The sequence below is a fragment of the Pseudorca crassidens genome, chromosome 7, assembly GCF_039906515.1.
Source record: "Pseudorca crassidens isolate mPseCra1 chromosome 7, mPseCra1.hap1, whole genome shotgun sequence".
Lineage (NCBI taxonomy): Eukaryota > Metazoa > Chordata > Mammalia > Artiodactyla > Delphinidae > Pseudorca > Pseudorca crassidens.
The window spans coordinates 80,840,690-80,864,228 of record NC_090302.1 but is presented as its reverse complement, the minus strand read 5'-3'; the positions used below and the strand labels follow the sequence as shown (position 1 = coordinate 80,864,228).

At 50.2% G+C, this 23,539-nt stretch overlaps 2 protein-coding genes across 7 annotated transcripts; both read left to right on the top strand.

The window, feature by feature from the left end:
• Positions 1–63: 63 nt before the first annotated feature.
• On the top strand, positions 64–13,869 carry SPMIP6 (sperm microtubule inner protein 6). Of its 4 annotated transcripts, XM_067744638.1 has the most exons (8): positions 180–209; positions 503–616; positions 7,998–8,142; positions 10,318–10,430; positions 11,420–11,495; positions 11,706–11,940; positions 13,172–13,258; positions 13,708–13,869. In XM_067744638.1, the coding sequence occupies exons 4-8, from the start codon at positions 10,368–10,370 to the stop codon at positions 13,811–13,813; spliced, it is 567 nt and encodes a 188-aa protein (XP_067600739.1). In that variant the 5' UTR covers positions 180–209; positions 503–616; positions 7,998–8,142; positions 10,318–10,367; the 3' UTR covers positions 13,814–13,869. The 4 variants fall into 4 exon arrangements, with proteins under 4 accessions (XP_067600740.1, XP_067600736.1, XP_067600738.1 ...); XM_067744639.1 differs by having other exon boundaries at positions 64–616; positions 11,706–11,935; XM_067744635.1 differs by having other exon boundaries at positions 64–616.
• A 2,238-nt stretch (positions 13,870–16,107) lies between these two features.
• MYORG (myogenesis regulating glycosidase) lies at positions 16,108–23,516 on the top strand. Of its 3 annotated transcripts, none has more exons than XM_067744633.1 (2): positions 16,108–16,180; positions 19,569–23,516. In XM_067744633.1, exon 2 carries the CDS (start codon positions 19,636–19,638, stop codon positions 21,778–21,780), a length of 2,145 nt encoding a protein of 714 aa, XP_067600734.1. In that variant the 5' UTR covers positions 16,108–16,180; positions 19,569–19,635; the 3' UTR covers positions 21,781–23,516. The 3 variants fall into 3 exon arrangements, with proteins under 3 accessions (XP_067600734.1, XP_067600735.1, XP_067600733.1); XM_067744634.1 differs by lacking the exon at positions 16,108–16,180 and adding an exon at positions 16,247–16,434 and having other exon boundaries at positions 19,573–23,516; XM_067744632.1 differs by lacking the exon at positions 16,108–16,180 and adding an exon at positions 16,251–16,434.
• Positions 23,517–23,539: the final 23 nt, after the last annotated feature.

Genomic DNA, 23,539 nt, shown 5'->3' with positions numbered 1-23,539 from the left:
ATGCGCCTTTCACCCTACCTCCACCTGTGGGTTCCCAGGCTAGGCCTGCCGCCGACCAGCTGCAGCGGCTCTGGATGACTCACTTGACCCCTCAGAATCTCTGTTTCTCTTCATCACAGTGAGAAGCTTCGCCTAGAAGATCTCCAGGGACCTTGTGAACTCTTGGAAATTGGGCTGTTTTGAGAGGCTTGAGGCAGGAAGAGACTGGGGTAGGGAGGAAATCAGACCTCTTCACCTCTCCAGGGCTGGGGCTGAGCCAGGTGATATCATAATGGGCATTGCCCATCCTAGAGAGGGAATCAGGGTGGGGTAGGAGCAAGAAGGCTGTGAGGGAGGGAAGCTGAGAGACCCTCCACAGGAGGGGGGTCGCAGCAGCTGGGGCACCTGCCTAGCTGTCTAGGAAAGGGGGTTGGGTGGTCACTGATGTATTGCAGGAGCCCCTGGTAGGTAGAGCCCACCACGGCATCCCCTAGACCCCACTATGTTCCTCTTTTCCCACAAGACTAAGACCCCCATCAGCACCTACAGTGACTCCTACAAGGATCCTACCTCCATCAAGGAGGGCTATAAGGACCCACCTCTGTGGGCCTGGGAAGCCAACAGGTTTGTGACTCCGGTAAGTGGCGAGCTGGGGCGGGGGTTGGGGGGCGGGCAGTCCAGAGTGTACGGCTGTGGGTGTCTGGATCACTGACAGTGTGTGGTTGTCATTATGTGTTTGTAATTATTTGTAGCTTTGTGTGTGTATGTGTGTGATTCATTTGCTTAGGCATGGAATTTATCATGATATATATAAAGTAATACGAGATCCTGCCCTCATGGTGCCCTCCTACTCCACCAGGGTAGGAGATGGGGAGAGATAGATGATAATCAAGAAATAAATAAGAGTTTTGTAAATTGTCCCAAATTGTGTAAAGGACATAAACGGGGTACTGGAAATGGAAAGTAACCAGGGAGAGCTACTTAAATAGAAGTAATGAAAGAGGGCTCTCTCTTTCAAGGTGACATTGAGCTGAGACTGGAAAGGTGAGTGAGAAATAGCCATGTGAAAAACTGAAAGAATAGGGCTCCAGGCAGAGTGATCAGAAAGTGCAAAGGCCCTGAGGCTGCCTGTGGGCTCTGCCTACAAGAATGTTTTTATGCATGCTTATTACAGTCTCCTGTGTCTGTACTTGAAGACAGGTGGCCAAGTGGGGCTGTGCGGCTTTCACAAAATGGAGAGATCTGTAAGTCTAATTGTGACTCTGCCCAAGGGAGTTTATCTGTGTGTACCACCCAACAAAACTTTGCTGAGTATTTACATGTGTCAGGGACAATGTGGTTACAGTGAAGGGCCAAGCCATGCCTTTGAGGATCTCTCGGCAGAAAGTGAACAAAGTAGGACTGCCCAGTGTAGAACATGCACCAGCAGAGGCTTGTGCTGGTATAACAGCCAGAAAGCCACTCCCAGGACTTGAAGGGCAGGTCTGCTAAGAGATCCAGAAGAAGGATACTCGAGCAGAAGAGGAATGTGAGAAAGGGCAGCCCAGGGGCAGGGACCCACCAGGAACTGAGAACTGGAGCAGAGGGAGAGGCCAGCTCTATGGTAAGAGAGAAGCCTGCAGACCGTGAAGGGCTTCAGGTTGTGTTGAGAAATGTGGTCATAATGGTCCAGACTTTTGAGCGTGGGAGTGTCATGCTTTGATTGTGAGTGACACACTCTGGCCACTGTGGCAGGAGATTGAAGGGGCTGGAGTTGAGGGCAGGAAGCCCAGTGAGGTGGTGAAGGATGAGGGAAGAGGATATAGGTGGGAGATAAGGAGAGACTGTAGCAGTGAAAAATAGGAGAGTATTTTTGAATAGGAGACTATTGTTATACTCTCAATAGTACTCTCCTACTGTTGAATAGGAGAGTCTTTTTAAAATAATTTTTATAATTACAAAATAAATATATGCTCAATCAGAAAGTGGGGAATCACTCAGAGAAGCACAAAGAAAATGGCAAATAATTCTCACTACCCAAAATAACTACCGTTAATTTATTATTATATGCCCTTTCAGGAAGCAAATATTTTTTTATGAAGGTGGTGTCATATCGTATACTAATATTTTGAATCTTGCTTTTTTCACAAAACCATATATCAAGTACATTTTCCTGTGTCAAAAATATTCTATAATGTAATTTTAATGACTATAGTATTTTATTTTATGAATGTACCAAAATATGGTTGAGGAATCTTATATTATCGGAAATCTAGATTATTTATAAAATTTTGCTAGTATAATTATTCTTGTACATTCTTTGTATATATCAACTATTCCCTTAGGATAAATTCATAGATAGAAATTGTTGCGGGAAAGGATATGTGAATCTAAAAACTTTGCATATACACTTCAAATTGCTGTGATAAGGATTATAATAATCTACATGCCCACCAGCAAAAGATGAGAGTGTCTGCCTGCTTTTCTAAACTCAATAGGAGGGAATTTTTAGGAAGCAGATAACACACCTTGGTCACCATCTAGATATAAAGAAGAGGGGAGAGATTAAGAGGACTTCTGGGTTTTGGACTCCGGAAAACTGGAGGAAGGGCAGTGCTACCAACTGAGATTTGGAATTGCAGATTAGAGAGAGATTAGGAGTTCATCTGGGGACAAAAATATTCAAGGACTTCCAGGAAAAGATGTCTGCTGTGTAGCTGGATATACTTATCTGAAGCAAAGGGCAGAGGTTTGGGCTACAGACATGAATTCTGAAATCAACATATAGGTGGTAGCTGAAGTCATAGAGATTGCCAAAAAAAGAGTAAGAAAATGGCCAAGGATAGGACTTTGGAGAATGTCAATATTTCAGGAGTAGGTAAAGGAAGAAGAGCCATAAAAGGAGACAGTGATAGGACGAAAATCATAGAGAAACCAACAAAGACAGCATTATTAGACAAAGCTCGGTGTCAAATGCTGTCAGCACAGAAAGGGATCTCTTGGATGTAGTAACACTTAGCCACCTGGCTAAACAGCTTCAGCGAGTGGTGAGGAATGAAAGTCAGATAGCAGTGGGATTAATAATGAAGGAAAAGGCTTCCGCTTCTGGCAGTGTGGTGGTCTAGAAACTCTGAAGGGCCCTCCTGCTTCCAAACAACTAGGTCCTGCATAAAAATTAATTTTCATTTTGTTTTGGACTGTCAGTGGAGATGAGTAGTAAGTATACTAAGAAGACAGGATTGCCCTGAGGACAAACGCCACTATCAGTACTACAAGCAGGAGTTTAAGCCTTAAGCTAGCTGAAAGATGGAGCAACTGAACCAGAAAGTCCAGTGATCTCGGGCTCCCTTCCACCCCGCTACCCCAACACACACACACACACACACACACACACACACACACACACACACACGATGAATGTATATCTTCTATGGTGGAAAATATCCTCAATGTAGGTTTCCAGGTATCCTTAGAGTATGGTCAATCAGATCTGAGCTCACAATAAAAGACATAAGGAAACAAACCACCATATGACAGTCAACAGAAACAACAAACAGCAGACTTAAACCTCCAAGGATGTCAGATATTGGAAATAATAGTTAAAGAACACAAAATAATTATGAATTTTTCTGAGCAAAATGTGAACTCATCAAAATGAGGATGCAACAAGAGATTATATTTTTAAAAGAATGGACAGATTTTTTAAAGAAACGAAATTTTAGAAATAAAAGATATATGTGTTAAAACCAAAACTCAAAAAAAAATTAAAAAAAAACAAAACAAAAACTCAATGGATGGATTAAGGAGCAAATTAGACACAGCTTAAGAACATCAGTGAAATGAAAAACAGAGCAGGGGGACTTCCCTGGTGGTCCAGTGGTTAAGACTCCACGCTTTCAGTTCAGGGGGCACGAGTTCCATCCCTCATTGGAGAACTAAGATCCCACAAGCTGTGCAGTGTGGAAAAAAAAAAAACAGAGCAAAAGAAATTTCCCAGAATGCAGCACAGACAGACAGAGAGCTATAGAAAATATGGAAGAAACATTAAGCAATATGAAAGAAAGAGAAGATCCCACACAACTACTCGGGGTTCCAGAAGGAAAGAGCAGAAAGGAGAGTAGTCATTATCTGAAGAGACAAAGGCTCTTGATTTTCAACAACTAACAAGAGAAATGAATCCATAGATTCTTAGGTAACACGTGAAACTGCACAACACCAGCTTAAGAGATGACCTTAAAAACATGCAGAGAGAAATTATTTTCAATGTGTCTTCCTTTCAAGAACAAAAGAAAGATAAAGACACAGACAAAAACTAAAATATTTACTACAATAAGACATATAATAGGGGGCTTCCCTGGTGGCACAGTGGTTAAGAACCTGCCTGCCAATGCAGGGGACACAGGTTTGAGCCCTGGTCTGGGAAGATCCCACACGCTGCTGAGCGGCTAAGCCCGTGCACTGCAACCGCTGAGCCTGCGCTCTACAGCCCACGAGCCACAACTACGGAGCCCACGTGCTGCAACTGCTGAAGCCCTCGCACCTAGAGCCCGTGCTCCGCAACAAGAGAAGCCACCGCAATGAGAAGCCCGTGCACCGCAACGAACAGTAGCCCCCGCTCGCCTCAACTAGAGAAAGCCCACGCACAGCAACGAAGACACAACACAGCCAAAAATAAAAATAAAAAATTTTAAAAGACTTATAATAAAGGAACTTCTAAAGGATACACTTTGGGGAGAAGGAAAATGATAACAAAAGGAAGGTCTGAGATGCAAGAAGGAATAGTGAGCTAAGAAACTGGTAAACATGAGATAAATTTAAACATTGTCCATAGAAAATAATTATAATAATTTTTAACTTGTAAAATTTAAAGAAAGAACCAAAATATTAGAAAACAATATCATGTAAATTGTATATTAGAAAACAATATCATGTAAGGTACAAGGATAGGAAAGGAATTTTTACAAAAACTGTCATTATTCACAGATGATACAGTTGTGTTTATAGAATCTACAAATTATTAGAATAAGAGAATTTAGAAAGTTGGATGAATTTAAGATAAAAAGCATATTTAGGAAGCATAATCTTAAAATATATATGTCATTTTAGCAACAAAGAGTGAGAGTAAGTAGAAATAAATCTAACAATGTGTGCAAAACTGTATGGATAATATTATAAAACTTTGAATACTTTAAAAAAATACTTAAATGAAGAGGCGTAACATGCTCATGAATAGGAAGAGTCACTAACATAAAGATTCCATGCAATTCTGATTAAAATCTCAACAGGAGTTTTTGAAGAATTTGACAAGCTGTCTCTAAAATTTATAGAGAAGAGCGAAGGCCCAAGAACTAGCTAAAACACACCTGAAGAAGAAGGGGACTTGTCCAGTCAGATATTAATATTTATTACCAAGCTATAGAAATTCATAAAGCATAATATTACTGTAGGGATACACAAATTGATTAATGGAATAAAACAGACCAGAAATGGAGCCACACATATATGGAAACGATATACAACAGAGATGACTGAAAGTAAAGCTATGGGAAAAGATGTTTCAGGCTTGGGGTGGCATTACAAATCTGTGGGAGAAGATAGATTACTCAATGAGACAACTGGTTATCCATGTGGATAAAAACTAAATTGATCCCCTAATTCACACCAAACCCCAAAACAAATTCCTGACAGATTAAGGCACAAATATGGAAAGTAAAACTGTATAATTTTAGAAAAAATTATGACATTATCTCCATTATCTTAGATTATGGATGGATTTCCTAAGTCACAAAAGCACTACATAAGAGATGAATAAATTCAACTATGTTAAAATTAAGAACTTATGTTCATCAAAAGACACCAAAAAGAAAATGAAGTTACAAGCCACAAACTGAGAGACGATAATTGCAACATGTAACTGACAAAGGAATATGTAGAATATATAAAGAACTATAATTCTCTGGGTTGAAATGAACACGTTTTGACTCCTTCCTAAAACCCCTCGAAAACTACAATAAATGCATATTTAAGACATAAATTTGCAAGAATAGTGAGAAGGAAGGACAATGACAAAATTTCAGAAGCTGGAAAGTGTGATAGATAAGTAGTAACTGACACAGCAGATCTGAGAAAGCTGAATCCAAAGCCAGCAGTGGGAAGCACAAGACATAATTCAACTTAAAACTGCAGAATTTTTAAAAGGCTCAGAAATTGGTAATACTAGGTTTCTCTGGAACAGAAGATGGGACAGGACCAAGGCTGAAACAATAATGATTTGAAAGCTAAGAAGCAATTAAACCCCCTCTTCTATTCCACGCCGTAGGGTGACTGCTCACCCATCTCTGCAAAAGTCAGGCGGCTTATTTTTTAGCAAGGATCTCAGGACTGGAGATTCCAGTTAAGGTCAGGGTACCATACTGAAAACAGATGAACCTCCATATGCTGAATGCTAAACCCCCAGCAGCCCTCTTCTCCACTAGGTTCTCAGAACAATGGCAGCTAGGTCACTACTCTCAAGCCAAAGACTGAAAGAGTCTCTTCCGAGGGATCTGATCAGCCCAAGAGAAAAGACCTACAGATACTGACAGAGTTTGCAACAAATAGTCTAGCCAGAGCATCCTACAATGACGCCCACCCACAGCTCAAAACCTCCAATGAGCCTTTTTAGTCTCCTACTCATAAACATGAGCAGTCAAAGATTACAGACATCTGAGGAAAGCCTCGAATGGAAACACTGAAGAGTCTGTGAGTTCTTCTAAATGATTATTTGTGTGTGTGTGTGTGTGTGTGTGTGTGAGCGTGTCTGAGTGTGTATGTATAGATGTACATCTGTCTATGAGTGTATCTGGGCGCACAGATCTATGTGTATGTCTGGATGTGCATGTGTTTGTGTGTATGTAAAACTCAGGGGGGTGCTAAGTCATGGGGCCCCTCCACCCATATGGAGTATGACTGTGTAGGATCTGCCCACAGAACAAAACCTCAGCTGGGCACGGAGGATCCAAGAAGCCCCTCAGCTGAGGGGTTTTCAGGGGAATAGGAGCACTAGAAGCAGCAAGGTCTCATCCCAGGCCAAGAGAAGCCTCTGCTCTTCAGATCATAAGGGTGAAATGCAGTGCAACAGCGTCATCCCAGCACCTTGCTGCCCACTATGATGAGAAAGTCCTTTCTGGTGTCTGACTTTGCTGGGTGTCCCACCCCTGGAACCCAGCTGCCTTTTCATCCTAGCTGCCTACAGAGACATGGGCCCACAACTAACTTGGCAATGGGCCTTTAGCTGAGGACAAGGGGGCCCTTGATCTGGGCTTCTACAGACCCAGCCAAACAAGGGGTGTTGGGATAAGATGAGGTGAACCCCGAGAAGCAGAGGGGCCCAGAGCCTGAACCAAGATCAGGGAAAAAATCAGGATAGGATGTGGACCAGCACAACGTATATGTCAGGGTCAAGGGTAATATTGGTGTCAAGATGAGAGCCACAGCAGAATTAGGGTCAGGTTGGAGTCAGAGAATTAGATTTTAAAGTAGGTGCCCCTCTGGCCCCATCCTTCATCTCCTTCAAGATGCCAGATTCACAGAGAGCCCTTCCTGTCCAAAACACCTGCCTAAGGTAGCCAGCTCCCGGGGCAGCCAACCTTTCCTGAGGTTGTTCCACGGGCCTGTTGCTCTGTTGGGGAAGACCCAGGCCCTGCTCCCAGGCAGCACACAGTCTGGAAGAAAGAGGACAGGAACACCCAGCTCTGCCCTTATAGGTCCCAGTCAAGGAAAGGACAGAAATGAGAAGAACATCAGAAAACCACTCTGACTGAGGGAAAATGTTGGGTTCCAAGTCCGAGCCTTGGATGGAAGAAAAGGAGAAAAGGGTGATTCAAGCAAAAGAACTATGCAGAGGGAACCAAGGCTGGCCTGGGGATCCCTCTGGCATAGGGAGAGGGTTGGGAGATGCACCTGGGCTGACCTCAATAGGGGCTAAATCTAGGTCCAGCTGGATACCAAGGCTGGGGTCTCCATGCACCTAGCCATCTCCTCCCCTCTCTCCTTGACAGGGCCTGACTCAGACTGTGCAGCGCCACGTGGATCCTGAAGCCCAGCAGAAGACGGTCAAGTGTGCTGTGCAGGACTACCGCTATAAGAATTCCATACCAGGCCACCCCTACTTGCCTGAGAAATACTGGCTGTCTCAAGAGGAAGGTAGGGCCTCACCCATCACCCAACTGTGACCCCATTCAGTGACCCCAACAAAGACCCTACACCTGAACCCAACTTGACTTCTGACCTCCACCCTGATCCTATACAAACCTTATCCCCATCCTCGACCAGGGCTTCTTCTCTAATTACCCCCATTCCAGCTTGATTCCCAACCACCTGGCGTGACCTTGATCCTGACCCCTGACCCTGGAGGAGGAGATCCAGGCTCTGCCTTTTGGGAGCTCCCAGTCTATGCCAAAGAATTGGAAGGGGCCTGGGCCTTATCCCTAGAGAGAGGGAGGGAGCATTAACCTCCTCCAAACAAATTCCTCCATGTGTATTCCGGTGCTATCTCCTCCCATCTTCTTAGTGACCCTGCTCCATCAGGTTCCCTTCTCTCCTGCATCCCTCTGCCTCACCACATCTCTCTCCCCTCAACCTGGAAGACTTTTCTAATTTCCTCCTGTCTAAAAATTCTCTCTCGCTCCTCCCCTTCACAGCCAAGATTCTTGGAAATAGAGTCTATGTCTCTACTTCCTCACTCCTTATGCCTTATGAGAAATTATCTTTCTCATTTGGTTAGGGGTTTATTATGTCTTCCTGTACATTCCAAAAGAACAGAGAGTCTTGTTTTATTTAGAGCTGTGCCCCCTCCACCTAGAATAGCAGCAGGCTTCATAAGTATTTGTTGAATGAATTGATGATTAATCTTCAGTTGAAATTGGGAGTCTGCATCTCCTACACTCATGTTTAATGTTTATTAAAACTGATCTTGTATGGTTCTAATTACCTCATCCATGGGACTCTTCAGTCTTTTCCTCATGAGACCTACCCTATGTATTTCACTCTGACCACTCTCTGTGAAACTCTTTCCTTCCTCAGCTTCTCTGATGCCTCAATTGCTGAGTCTCTTGTTTAATCATTCTAGAAACATGGGGTTCCTCGGGATGCTGATCGGACCCTCCTCTCTCCTTATTCCTCTCCTGAGACCGTTTAATCTAACCCACATCTTTAATTACTGACAACTCTAAGTGTTTATTTCTAGTCTTGTCCTCTTACCAGGATTCCACTTTCCTTTATCTGATTATGATCAAATTTACCTGAATGGCCCCAAACACTTTAAACTCAGTATGTCCAACCCACCAACCTAGAACTCCAAGTCCCAACACACTGTCCCACACATACACACACCTGCTCTTACTCTAGGGCTCCTAGAACTCCTTTCCTAATCTCTCACATGTATTCTTTCACACTGTTAGAGTGGTGGATCAGAGAGGAACTTACAGGACACTTAGGTGACTGGATGGGTGGGGCTTTGGAGGGTTTTAAGTAGAGAACTGTCTTGGTCAGATTTTCATTTATCATAAGTGCCACAGTTTCTATGTAGAGATCGGATTGTAGGATTTCAGAATGAGGCAGGAAGACCAGTAGGCTAATAACAATAATAAAAACAATAATAATAATGGTGATGATGATGATGATGATGATGATGATGATGATGATAGTTTTCTCTGTGCCAGGCATTGTTCTATATGTTTTACATATAATAACTTATTTAAATCTCACAAGGACCCTATGGGGTAGATAGTATTATTACCCCCATTTTAAAATTAAGGAAATAGAGACAAGGTGAAATTAATTAACTAGATCAAGGTCACACACAGTTAATATATGGCAGAGCTGAAATTTGAACCACAGGAGTCAGTCTACAGAGTCCATCCTATTAACCATGACATTCTTGTCTCCTGGTTTAGGCACTGCAGAGATACAGGAGTGATATCATGGGGGACTGGAAGAAAGAATAGAGTCAAGTGATTTTAAGGAGGCAGAATAAGCAAACTTTGAGCCTGGATGTGGAAGATGAGAGGGAGGATTTGGGAGGAGGCCCATTTCCAGGGTTTCCAGGTTGGCTGATTCAGAGAGGGTGGTGCCAGGATGAAAAGCGATCAGCTCAAAGGACCCAGGCTCCACTCAGAAGCTTGTCTTAGGTGGGATATAGGCTGCATCTCAGTGTCTAAGACAAGTATGGGGCCAGGCTGGGCTTTTCTGGCCTAAGGGAGATGAGTGAGCGTCCAGCTTTGTGCTGGGGATCAGAGGAAAAATATCGAAGGGGTCCCAGATCCTGGGGCAGAATAAGAAGTAATACTGTCTTATGTCTCCACCCCTATGATCAAGCAGACAAATGCAATCCAAACCACCTGTGCGGTAACCAGTACAATACATGGAAGATGGGACCTTACAACTGTACGGGCTGGAACAAATGTGCCACATACCTTCCTCGCCTGCCTAAGGTATCTACTGTGCCCAGCAAAGATGCCTGGGGCCTGGGACCACCCCCCACCCCCCATCTGCCTCCCAAACCACAGTGTCTGATATTTCACCATTAGTTTCTCATCCCTTTCCCACCAACAATGCTCCAAGGCCTTTTCCCATTTGTGAGACTAGGGTTTATATTTTCTAGGAAACAAGGGAGCTCAGGAGTGAAGCTGTGCTGGGCCTCTGGGTCCCAATCTCTGGCTAGGCTCTGTGGAGACATGGCTGGTGCGCACTCCTTGAGGCGCTACCTTCCTGAAGCTTGCCACCTGGCGCCTTCCCACATGGTCTGGCCAAGAAGTCATTGATAGGCTGAGTCTACCTGCTCCTCTCCCCTCCTCTGTGATGTGAGCAAGGACAAAGGAGGGAGAACAAGGCCATCCAGAGGCAGAGCAGATAGATACAGGAGAGTCTTCCAAAGAGATAGGAAGGAGTCCAGCCACGGCCCTAGGCATGAAGAAAGAGGGAAGATGTAAGGATACCCGGCAAGAGTAGGGGCTCTTAACTGTAGGTTGATGGCCGACCTCAGGTTGACCGAACCCTTCTGAATCAGAACTTCAAGAATCAGAATCAGAATTTTTCATAAGTTCCCCAAGTGATTCTGATGGGCAGGCAACACTGCAATATTGAAAAATCCCTATTAGAGAGACACGAAGACACAGCTACACAGAGTCGGCTAGACAAAGAAGGGTAAAATCAGAGGCAAACGGTGAGACAGGGATATCAGAGGTGCAGGTCCAGACCTGGTCCACCTACAGCTCCACTTCCCCCACCCCCACCACCTGGGAGGCGGAGTAAAACGCGTTGCCCAGCGACAACCCCAAACACTCAGAACGTGGGAGAGTAGGGGAGCTTCTGGAGGGCGGGTGAAGGCGTGGCCTGGGACTAGTCGGCGTGTTCTGGGAGAACCCCCAAAGGAGGAACTCTTCCGGGTCAGAGCTTGAGGCAGCGTGTGTGCCACTTCCAGGAGGCCGGGATGGAGACAGTAGTTCGAGGAATGCCCTTGGTGTACCCTCCTAAGCCGGAGCGACTCAACGCCTACGGTAACGGATGGTGGGACAGTGGAGGGAAATGTGTAGGCCAGAAGGACGGAGGGATGGAGACCCGAGGTACGGGGCGGAGGCCGAGGGCCCTGGAGAGGCTGTAACCTTGTCTCTGTTTGTGTCTCCATCTCTTCCTGTCTCTGACCTTGTCTCTTCCCATTCCTGTGACTCTGTGTCTGGGTCTCCCGGGCTCGGGGCCCGCGGGCGCAGAGCGCGAGGTAGTGGTGAACATGCTGAACTCGCTGTCACGGAACAAGCCGCTGCCAGAGATCACGCCCCGCTGTGGGTGTGTGGACCCGCTGCCGGGCCGCCTGCCCTGCCAGGGTTATGAAAGCGCTTGCTCGGGCCGCCACAACTGTCTGCTTGGCATGGACTACTGCGTCGCCGGGCCACCATGCACCGAACGTCGCCTGCGGCTTTTGCGCACGGAGCGGCCGACTGCAAGGTTCGCAGGGCCGCGCGCGCAGTAGCCGGGCCCCGCCCCCAAGCAAGCCCCGCCCCCAGAGTCCCCCCTACCCCAGCTGCGGACGCTCCATCCCGAACCACTTCTAGCTCTGACCTGCCTCTGTGCCAGACCTCACCCCGCCTCCAGCCCGCGCGGTCCGCTTACTGGCGCCTCCCTGTCCCGCCCTGGGGCCTCACGGCCTGAACGTACGGCTGAGGCGGGAGAACCTGCACGGAGATACCCGAGTTCCTGATTCTATCCCTCCTGAACTGGGCTCAAGGTCAACCTGGCTCCTGTACGTCTTCTGGAGGCTCTGCCCGAGGGTTTCTTTGAGGAACAAACTCCGCACACCAGTTTGCTCCCCCTTCCCACACCCGCCGGCCCCGCCCCCTACCTGGTCACCCGACCCTGGAGACGCAGGTTCTAGTTTGCGGAGTGCCATGTGTCCTCAGAACAGTGTCCCCTATTCCTGGGCCTCGGGTCACCGTTGGTAATGGGCAGGGTCATCGCTGGGTTCTAAGAAGGCAAGGAAGTGGTGACCGCATTACCAGAAGGGCCCTGGCCTCCTCGGGGCCCCGCACCACCTCTGGAGGTAGACAGCCTCGCGTGTTATTGTGGAGGAAACTGAAGCTCGAGCGCTCAGCAGAAGCCCAGACTGCAACGCGGCCTTTTCCCTGCACTTGGCGTTAGACAAGGCTGGCTGAGCCTAGGAGAACTCCAATGTCCGCGTCTGTCTAGAGAGCTGTGAAAGGGGGAGGGAGATCCTGAACGCTGTCCCTAACCCCGTGGTGATACCCCGTCCCTCCCCAGGCTGAGAGAGACTGATTCATTGTGCGAAACTGGGTCTTATCCCTCACAAGGGCGTGGAGGAGCGAGAAAGTGCCTAAGCCTCAGAAACGTCGCCTCGTCGATAAGCTGGAGTAATTGCTGTCCCATGTTGAGGATCCGGGGGCTCCCAGGTCCTCAATGACTGTACCCCAACCCTCCCCAGAGTACAGCGTTCTCCGCCGCCCAGCCTGGGCGGCAGAAACGAGGCCTTAGGGGGAGAGGGACTTCAGGTGTCTTCCCAGAGGCGACGTTTCGAGGTCTTGAAGGGACAGGAGGCCGGAAGGGAGGATCTCCGAGCAGTAGGACTGACACCTGAAGTGCAGCTCAGAGTCTTGGTCTGGGTTGGGGCGTAGAGGGAACTCAAAAGGCCCGACCCATTCCTGCCCACTGCTTCCTTCTCCAGGAGTGTATCGCCCTGCAAGCACCGGCCGGGAATGCAATGTGCTGTTATAGCTCCCCCGCCGTCATACTACCCTTGTCCGAACCTTAGGTAAATCTGGCGCTCACACATGCAAATGCGCACCCACACAGAAGCTGTAACCTTGGCATGGCGGGGGACCCAGGGACTAGTTGGGATAACTGACCGCTGCGATGCACCGACTGGAAGATGACACCAGGGGGCGATGGTGCCATGGGGAAGTCAAAGCTGGCAACTAAATGAGAGGGCATGGAGGTGGCATTGAGGGTTTACATGTTGGCAGTGGGGCTTAGAGTCAAGAGATCAGGGCGTTAGGTTCAGGGCTTGAATTAAAGAGTAAAAAGTCAGTGTTAGGGAGCGGGTATCGGGAGTCAAAAATTTAACAGTAGAACCTGAGGTCAAGAGGTCAGTGTTGGAGCCTAGGGCCATTATTCGGGACAAAATGTTGGGATAAGATTAGCATCGAGAATTGGAGTCAGACGTATGAGGGTCCAAAAGGGCCGACCCATCTCTCCCCACAGATGGGACACAAGTCACTTCAAGAAGACCGGTGGTGCCCAGAGAAACAACTACGTCGTCCACCCTGAGTTTGTGTCTGAGACCTATCCTGACTACCACTGCCGGTAGAGCCCGGGCTGGCCGGGCCAAGGGGGCTGAACAATAAATAAATTCTTCATCCTAAAGGCTGCCTCTCATGTCCTTACCCAGCAGGATCTGGCAATGAGGAGCCAGTCACTCAGGCCTCTGCCAAGCCCCCTCAACTGAGATACAGTTTCTCAAAGTCATCTTGCCCTGAGCCCTCCCCACTCCATCATCTCAGTACTTCCCTTGGGTGGCCCTGAGTGCCCTCCTGACACATGGCAGTAGCCCTATGAGAGGCATGACCTCCTCCTTTCCATCCCAGAGCCCAAAATAATGGGCCCACCTAGCCACGCAGGAGGGCCCATCTACCTCCCATCCTATGAGGGCCCCACAGCTGCCATTTCCCCAATATCCCCCAAACCTAGATGTCCCTTCACCCCCATTATCTCAGTGGACCCAGAATCGCCCATCCTGCAGTCAGAGCCATGTCCGTATACTCAAAGCTCTTGATCTCTGTTCCCAGAGTCTGCATCACAGCGACTCCGAAGTCCATGTTCAGATACCCTTGCTGCCCTCCCCCACCCAAGTCCAAGAGGTCCAAAACAATTTTGGAGGGTTTCATGATCAAGAAATTTCAAATTACAAAACAAAGCCCTGCATCATCAGAAAGTCTACAAACAACAAACGCTGGAGAGAGTGTGGAGAAAAGGGAATGCTTTTGCACTGTTGGTGGGAATGTAAATTGATACAGCCACTATGGAGAACAGTATGGAGGTTCCTTAAAAAACGAAAAATAGAACTACCATATGACCCAGCAATCCCACTACTGGCCATATACCCAGAGAAAACCATAATTCAAAAAGACACATGCACCCGCAATGTTCCTTGCAGCACTATTTACAATAGCCAGGTCATGGAAGCAACCTAAATGCCCATCGACAGATGAGTGGATAAAGAAGTTGTGGTACATATATACAATGGAATATTACTCAGCCATAAAAAGGAACGAAGTTGAGTCATTTGTTGAGACGTGGATGGATCTAGAGACTGTCATACAGAGTGAAGTAAGTCAGAAAGAGAAAAACAAATATTGTATATTAACGCATGTATGTGGAACCTAGAAAAATGGTACAGATGAACCGGTTTGCAGGGCAGAAGTTGAGACACAGATGTAGAGAACAAACGTATGGACACCAAGGGGGGAAAGCCGTGTGGGGGGGGTGGGGATGGTGGTGTGATGAATTGGGCAATTGGAATTGACATGTATACACTGATGTGTATAAAATTGATGACTAATAAGAACCTGTTGTATAAAAAAATAAATAAAATAAAATTCAAAAATTAAAAAACAAACAAAATAAAACAAAGCCCTGGGGGACTTCCCTGGTGGCTAAGTGGTTAAGAATCCGCCTGCCAATGCAGGGGACATGAGTTCAATCTCTGGTCCAGGAAGGTCCCACATGCCACAGAGCAACTAAGCCTGTGCGCCACAACTACTGAGCCTGTGCTCTAGAGCCCGTGAGCCACAACTACTGAAGCCCGCGTGCCTAGAGCCTGTGCTCCGCAACACGAGAAGCCACTGCAATGAGAAGCCCGCACACCGCAACGGAGAGTAGCCCCCACTCGCTGCAACTAGAGAAAGCCCACGTGCTGCAATGAAGACCCAACGCAGCAAAAAAAAAAAAAAAAAAAAAAAGCCCTGTTTCTCTGTCCCTCAGGGAGCAAGCTGTGGGGTGTTCTGGAGCCTCTAGGATCTTCAGTATTTTTGCACCCCATTCCTCCTGGGTGCAGGTGTATAGCGGGGCACGCCCACCTCCTCGCAGCAGGGGCACTTCTAAGGGCTGCCACCAAGGGGAGTGGGTGGGGGAAGACTGCAAAATACGGAGCAGAATCCGGTCTTCTCAGTCCCTGATCTCAGGCACTGCTGGTCTGATCCGGTGGGAGCTGACAGCTTGGGCCTCCCGGCTGATGGAACTAGGCTCCACTCCGTGGGGTCCTTGATTGGATCCGACCTGCACTGAACCGCTGAGATCCTCCCAGAATTCCGCTACCCTTTTTCCATATGGGAAAAGAGCTAATGAGAGCGTTATACCGAGACGGCCTCAACCTCCCCAAATCTGGAGGAAAAGGAATCCCAAGGGCCAACTCTGTCCCTTTACCCTGCGGCTCGCTCCTTCTCATACACATCTCAAATTTAGCCGACAGGTGCGAGAACCCTAACATTCGACAGCTGCACCTCCCTCCAGAACTACAGTTCCCAGCAGACCTGGGGAAGAGCCCCGCCCGCGTGCGGGTAAGCAAAGGTCCAGAGGGGGCGGGCCTGCAGGCGGGGGGCGGAACCGGGAGGCACCGGGCTGGAGGTGGGCCTGAGCTGCCAGGAGCTGGGCACAGAACAGAAGAGGAAGGTGGGAGGTAAGGGGCGTGACCTCAAGTGCGCGTGACAATGTGGGAGGATGGTCGGGCGCCAGGGGCGGAGCTGGACTCCGAGACTTGACGAGACCGAATGACTGGGGCGTGGCCGAGCAGCCAGGGGGCGGGGCTCGAGGACGGCCTCAGCTGTTCCCAGCTAGGCAGCGCCCCGCGCCGCACCGTGGCAGCTCAACTTCGGCTAACTTGGAGGGGATCTGCAGGAGCCTCCATTCACCCCCACTTCTGGGGTCACTTCCGTGAGTTCGCCCAGCGGGAAGACCTTGGGGGGTTGCTGAGGGAAAATATTTCCTGAACTTTCGCTCCTACAGATGAGTAGGTGGGGCGAGCCTGGACACCTGGGCCCCTTCTTCGGCCGCGGTTCCCAGCGGGCGACCGCCCTCCTGACCTCAGTCTGTCCTTTTCGGACATTATAGCTGCAGCGCTGGGAGTGGGTGTAGAGTATTCCAGGCTGTAGGCTCAGTCACTCTATACCCCCGGATCCGCTCGCTGGGCAGGACGGGGAGAGGGCCCGGATAGAGTTGCCTTTGGCATTTCCACCCCCCACCCTACCCCTGGGAATTGTGTTGGACAAAGGACCCAACGTGGAATGGCCTAGTTGGCTAGGCCCGACCCTCCCCCTTAGACATGGCTAGGGGCTGGAAGCCAACACTGAGGTTGACTGTCAAGTGGGGAGAGGCTTGGCTAGGGCAAACCCTACCTGCCAGCGTTAGCCTGTGGCTGGCCAGATGGTGGAGGCGGCAGATTACAGGGGTCTCTAGCGCCACCGTTAACACCAGAACCACACTTCCTCCCCTACAGCCCCTGTACCAGATGCCATTAAAATCGCCACTTCCCATCCCCAAGAAGCCTTCCTGGGGCAAGTAGCAGCACCAGCCCTTGGGAATACAGGCCTCACCATGCCCACAGCCCCCTGATGGAAGCCTGTCCCACCCTCTTGGCCACAAAACTCCTTTTCTCTCCTGCATTCAGATAGCCAGTCAGGCCATTAGCTCCCTGTCAGGGTTAAGCTGGGATTTTGGATTCAGGCAACCCTGCTACCTAAGTGACTTCAAACAAGTTCCTTTTTCTGTTTGGGCCACTGTTTCCTCATCTATAAAATGGGCACTGCAGCTGTGCCTCCTATTCAGCATTATTGTTAGGGTTGGATGCCATGGTGGCATTAGGGAGACCAACAGAGGGCCTCTGGGTTTTTGTCCTTCATCAGAGATCCTCAGAACCCTAGAAAGTAAAAATTCTCAAGACCTAAGTGTTTGAAAAGGCTTTTGAGGTCACCTTGGTGGGCTGGCCATGCCTCCAGGGGTCATGAGATAGGCTGACTTAATATGAAAGTTTTGAGGATGAGCAACCTCTGTCCTACTCAGATACGGACCCTTTCTCCCTATTCCCTTAGTGCCCAGAATGGGGCCTTGGTTGTCTCGAATGAATTGAATATAAATGTACAGCAGGTCTGGCCTGGGCCACCTAAGGCCTTCTTTGGGTCCTGCTTAGCTTAAGGGCATCAGCTAAAGGCTATGCCTGCATTTTCCAGGAAGGCTTTTCCAGCCTATACCTACAGGAAGGGAAGTCCATAGTAGGTTGGGGGAATTTTGAAGGCTAAGTTGTATGGGATGAGAGGAAGGGAATAAGAGGCTGTTCTAGACCAGCTGGAACTGACCAGTTTAGGGAGTTGGGGGAGGGAGCTCAGAGAATAAGGCACTGAGATAGAACCTCACTGGGGTGGGGGGGGCATTATGGGGAGCTGTATGTTGACATCTGGGATAAAAATTCCAATCTGCACCTGGCACCTGGCATTCTTGATAATCTCTTCATGGGAGAGGTGGGGGAAGTGAGAACGCTGAGCAATTCTGGTGTCTCCTTGGAAATTGCTGGGGACTGGCATCTGGGAGGAGTCTAATTACTGTTTGCCAATCTCCCTCTCTCCTTCCCTCCAGCTGGAGCAGATGGGCAGCCGACAGGCTGGCAGTGTATGTCTGTGTATGCACGTGGCTGGTGCTATTTCTTTGCTGGACTCTGCCCTGAGGGCTGAGACAGGAAGGGTCAGTAGCCTTGAACAGCAGGTTTGGACACACACCTCCTCCCAAGTCTGTGTTTCTCCGTAGTCATATCTGAATCTTTAGCATACAGTATATAAGAGTGGATTGTGTAGTAGGGGGTGTCTGATTGCCAGAGAGCTGGTAGGTGGGGGAGAGAAGTTGGCCCAAGATGGGTGGGTGAAATTTCCTAAAGCAGGTGGCTGAGGACTGAGGTTAGGAAAGAACAGAGCTTGGTAGTCATAGGATAGGCTTGGCTGAAAATGGAATCAGAAGGACAGATGAGACCATGTATGCCTGGAACTTCAATTTGCAAAGCTTACACTTCTGAACTTCATCATGGGGGTCATGAGCACTCCCTAAACTAGGGAGAGATGTAATCTGATAAGTGTTTTAGAAAGATCAGTATAGTTGCTGTGAGCAGAAGGCATTGGAGGAAAACAAGTTGAAAGCAGGGAGGCCTATAGGGGAAGTGTTGCAACGATGCAGGGGAGAAATGACAGTGCTCTAACTAGGGGAGGGGCAAACAGGACAGTGGGTGAGTGCTAGAGACAAAGCCAGAAGGTAGCTGTCCCACAGATGTGGTGCTGGGAGCAGAGCAGGAAGGTGGGCAGGGAAATGGACTTGGTGATCCTGATGGCTGAGAGCAGAATGGAGTTTGAGAGCAAAGAGAGGGAAATGTGAGAAGCCACCAAGCCCCCATGTTAGGCTCCTGACCCCAGTCCTAAAGTCCAAACCCAACCTCACCCCCCCTCCAAACCAGGCCCTTGGACTGAGTCTGGCTTTGAGTATCTTCTCTAATCTCCAGATTTAATATGGCTTCTGACTCAAGATTAAATTCCATGCCTGAACTGTTCCCCTTCCTCTCTCCTCTCCCACTCCCCGCACAGGGAAGCCAGCCTCCTGCTGTGTCAAAGGTCTTAAGGAGCTGGCTTGCTTATCCCCCCTCTCCCACCATGGCCACATCTCTGGGAAACCAGGCCCTCTCCAGATTCCTCCCCTTCTCTTCAGCCTGAACTGCCCCCATGTGTGATCCAAGGAGACCTGATTAATTCTGTGATCCTGGACAGCTCCCTGACCCTGTCTGGGTTTGTTCCTCCACCAGGAAAATGGTGATGAATATCATCTGCCCCTCCCCTTCAGCGTCCTAATTTTGACAAGCAGTGGGGCCCATGAGAAAGGCTAGGTAAAATGCAGACAGAACGACCTGGTAAGAGTAAAGCCCTTACGTCCCAGTATACACTTTCCCAAAATATACACTTCTTTCTTGTGGCAGCAAATGTAAATACTATGGAATGAGAAAGCTCAGTTCCACCTCTCTCTTCCCCTTCCTGACTCAGGCAGGCCAAGTTCAGATGGGCTTTGTCGGGTGGCCCCACTGCCTGCTCCTTCCCTAACTGGGGGCTGATGTCCCAGAATCCTCAGGAAAAGAGCCAGGCCTACCCCCGCCGCCGCCCTGGGAGCCACACAGGTCGTAAGAGCCCCGAGGCCGTCGCAGCTGCAACCATGTACACCTTCTTGCCTGACAGCTTCTCGCCTACCAAGCCCAAGCCGTCCAAAGAGCTGAAGCCGCTGCTGGGCTCCGCAGTGCTGGGGCTGCTGCTGGTGTTGGCCGCGGTGGTGGCCTGGTGCTATTACAGCGCCTCTCTACGCAAGGCGGAACGCCTGCGCGCCGAGCTGCTGGACCTCAACCGCAGCGGCTTCTCCATTCGCAACCAGAAGGGCGAGCAGGTCTTCCGCCTGGCCTTCCGCTCGGGCGCATTGGACCTCGATTCCTGCAGCCGCGATGGCGCCCGGCTTGGCTGCTCTCGCACAGCGGATGGGCGCCCGCTGCACTTCTTCATCCAGACTGTGAGGCCCAAGGACACGGTCATGTGCTACCGCGTGCGCTGGGAGGAGGCGGCGCCGGGGCGCGCGGTGGAGCACGCCATGTTCCTGGGCGACGCGGGGGCGCACTGGTACGGCGGCGCGGAGATGAAGACCCAGCACTGGCCCATCCGCCTGGACGGCCAGCAGGAGCCTCAGCCCTTCGTCACCAGCGACGTCTACTCCTCCGACGCCGCATTTGGAGGCATCCTCGAGCGCTACTGGCTGTCGTCGCGCGCGGCTGCCATCAAGGTCAACGACTCAGTGCCCTTCCACCTGGGCTGGAACAGCACGGAGCGCTCTCTGCGGCTGCAGGCACGCTACCACGACACGCCCTACAAGCCGCCCGCCGGCCGCGCTGCTGCACCCGAGCTCAGCTACCGCGTGTGCGTCGGCTCCGATGTCACTTCCATCCACAAGTACATGGTGCGGCGCTATTTCAACAAGCCATCGAGGGTGCCAGCGCCTGAGGCCTTCCGGGACCCCATCTGGTCCACGTGGGTGCTGTACGGGCGCTCAGTGGACCAGGACAAGGTGCAGCGTTTCGCTCAGCAGATCCGCCAGCACCGCTTCAACAGCAGCCATCTGGAAATCGACGACATGTACACGCCTGCCTATGGCGACTTCGACTTCGACGAGACCAAGTTTCCCAACGCCAGCGACATGTTCCGCCGCCTGCGCGACGCTGGCTTTCGCGTCACGCTCTGGGTGCACCCGTTTGTCAACTACAACTCATCGTGCTTTGGCGAAGGCGTGGAGCGCGAGCTGTTTGTGCGTGAACCCACGGGCCGGCTGCCTGCTCTCGTGCGCTGGTGGAATGGCATCGGCGCCGTGCTCGACTTCACGCGCCCGGAGGCCCGCGACTGGTTTCAGGGGCATCTGCGGCAACTGCGTTCGCGCTACGCCGTGGCCTCCTTCAAGTTCGACGCTGGAGAGGTCAGCTATTTGCCGCGGGATTTCAGCACCTACAGGCCGCTGTCTGACCCCAACATATGGAGCCGGCGCTACACAGAGATGGCGCTGCCCTTCTTCTCACTGGCCGAGGTCCGCGTGGGCTACCAGTCACAGAACATCTCGTGCTTCTTCCGCCTGGTGGACCGCGACTCGGTGTGGGGCTACGATCTGGGGCTGCGCTCGCTCATCCCCGCCGTGCTCACTGTCAGCATGCTGGGCTACCCGTTCATCCTGCCCGATATGGTGGGTGGCAACGCGGTGTCTGAGCGCACAGTGAGCGGCGGCGATGTGCCCGAGCGCGAGCTCTACGTGCGCTGGCTGGAAGTGGCCGCCTTCATGCCAGCTATGCAGTTCTCTGTTCCACCCTGGCGGTACGACGCCGAAGTGGTGGCCATCGCGCACAAGTTCACTGCACTGAGGGCCTCACTTGTGGCGCCGCTGTTACTTGAGCTGGCTGGTGAGGTCACTGACACGGGAGACCCCATCGTGCGCCCCCTCTGGTGGATCGCGCCCGGCGACGAGACGGCGCACCGCATCGACTCACAGTTCCTTATCGGAGACACGCTGCTTGTGGCGCCGGTACTGGAGCCAGGCAAGCAGGAGCGGGACGTCTACCTGCCCGCAGGCAAGTGGCGCAGCTATAAGGGTGAGCTTTTCGACAAGACGCCAGTGCTACTCACGGATTACCCCGTTGACCTGGACGAGGTCGCCTACTTCATCTGGGCATCCTGACCCAGCCCAGGACCCAGAAACCCCACAGCCCTAACCCCAGTCTTCATGTAGGCCTCTAACCCTGCATCGCAGCCACACCGGGTATCCCCAGGAAGTCCCCACCTCTGTACCACCCACTAAGTGGGTACTGAAGTAAATGTGCTGGAGCCAGCTCCTGTAGGTCCAGGGGAGAAGATGCTAACGCAACCTCCCACCCCAGTGCACAGTCCTAACAGCCCTCTTTCTCTCCATACTCACTCCAGTCTACAGAAACCTCTTCCCTGGGCTGGGGGCAAGAGAGCACAGAGGAAAAAGGTCAGCTCTCTTCCTGTTAAACACGGTTGGGTTTTAAAAGCACAGAGAGAAACCTCACCCTCCATCCTGGCCTGAGTGGCCATCTTTGTCCTTCTGAGGTGGTGACTTGATCCTCTTTAAGGTCCCAAAATAGCCCCCAGCCACACTTAGAAAGGGCACATTTTCAGTGTTGGAAGCCAGGTCCTGAGTCCCCAGCACTGGCCTGACCTGTGGCTGACCTGGTCCCACCCCAGCTGGCGAGAAGAGACAGAGGTACTTGGCCAACTGACAAGGAGGCAGGAGGTCCCCTCCCAAAGGACAGGTGGAGTAGGCTTAGCACAGAGCCATCATCATTGTCCCTCATTTGTGAAGAGCTCCTAACACCGCACTTATGCATCTGTGTACACACATGGTTCAGCCCTGGGCCAGGGCCACCGCCTGATGGGCAAAGACTTGCAAAGCCATGCAGGCCAGACTTGATGCCTTAACTCAAGAATGTGTGTGTGTGTGAGAGAGAGAGAGAGAAAAAGAGGGAGAGGGGGAGAGAGAGAGAGAGAGAGAGAGAGAGAGAGAGAAGGAGAGAGAGGGAGAGAGGCACAATATGTCCTTGGTGCAGTACCTCCGAGGCTGCTTAAGCCTGGAGGGAGAGGGCAGGGAGCAAATTTGAGGTTTTGATTGTTGATTTGGTTCCTTCCTGGGTGATGTCTCTGGGACTCTAGTAGGAAATAAACAGTCCTTTCCAGATTCCTCAGCTGCCTCACTCTCTGCACACGTGAGGTGTGGCTTAAAAGGGAGTGATGTTAGGGACTTCCCTGGCAGTCCAGTGGTTAGGACTCTGTGCTTCCATTGCAGGGGGCACAGGTTCGATCCCTGGTCTGGGAACCCCACAAGTGGGGGTGCAGCCAGAAATAGAAAAAAATAGGGGGAGGGAGCGATGTTCTTATTCTGGTAGTGGTGTGCTTTAGCACAAAAACTACCATGCACATCGACACCTACAGATATACATACAGGGTAAGGTCTTTTATTTTAGCCATTTTCCCTTTCTAAGAAAAGCAACCTCAGCCAGAGTGAGTTTCTCCTGACTTTGCAGCTGAGTCTGGGGAAGGAGTGGCTTGCCAGAAGAGGGAGGTGGGAAACAGGGCAGGGGTCAGCTTCCCTGAATGGCTTGGACAGCAGAATCAGTCCCTCACACCCTAGAGAATGCACCTCTTTGCCCACTCCTCCACCCCCTCTATTTTCTCAATGTGAAGAATGCTATGCTAATGAAAGTTTAGGAGCACTCAACCATGATTCTACCACTCATCTGCAAGCTGTAAGCTGCTTAACCTCACTGAGCCTCAGTTTCTTCATATGTAAAATGGTGATAATAATGCTACCTCCCAGGTTGTTAAGGGAATTATAAGCACAGATTTATATAAGGTGCCTAGCACAAGTAGGTGCTCAATAAAAGCTAATATAATGTTTTTGTGTTTTTTTTTTCTTGTTT

Excerpts from the sequence above, each read along its gene's own strand:
- SPMIP6 (XM_067744635.1), top strand. The coding sequence starts at position 482 with ATGTTCCTCTTTTCCCACAAGACTAAGACCCCCATCAGCACCTACAGT. Across the intron at positions 617-7,997 it reads CCAACAGGTTTGTGACTCCG|GGCCTGACTCAGACTGTGCA; the intron begins GTAAGTGGCGAG and ends TCTCCTTGACAG. Across the intron at positions 13,259-13,707 it reads TACCCTTGTCCGAACCTTAG|ATGGGACACAAGTCACTTCA; the intron begins GTAAATCTGGCG and ends CTCTCCCCACAG.
- MYORG (XM_067744633.1), top strand. The coding sequence starts at position 19,636 with ATGTCCCAGAATCCTCAGGAAAAGAGCCAGGCCTACCCCCGCCGCCGC.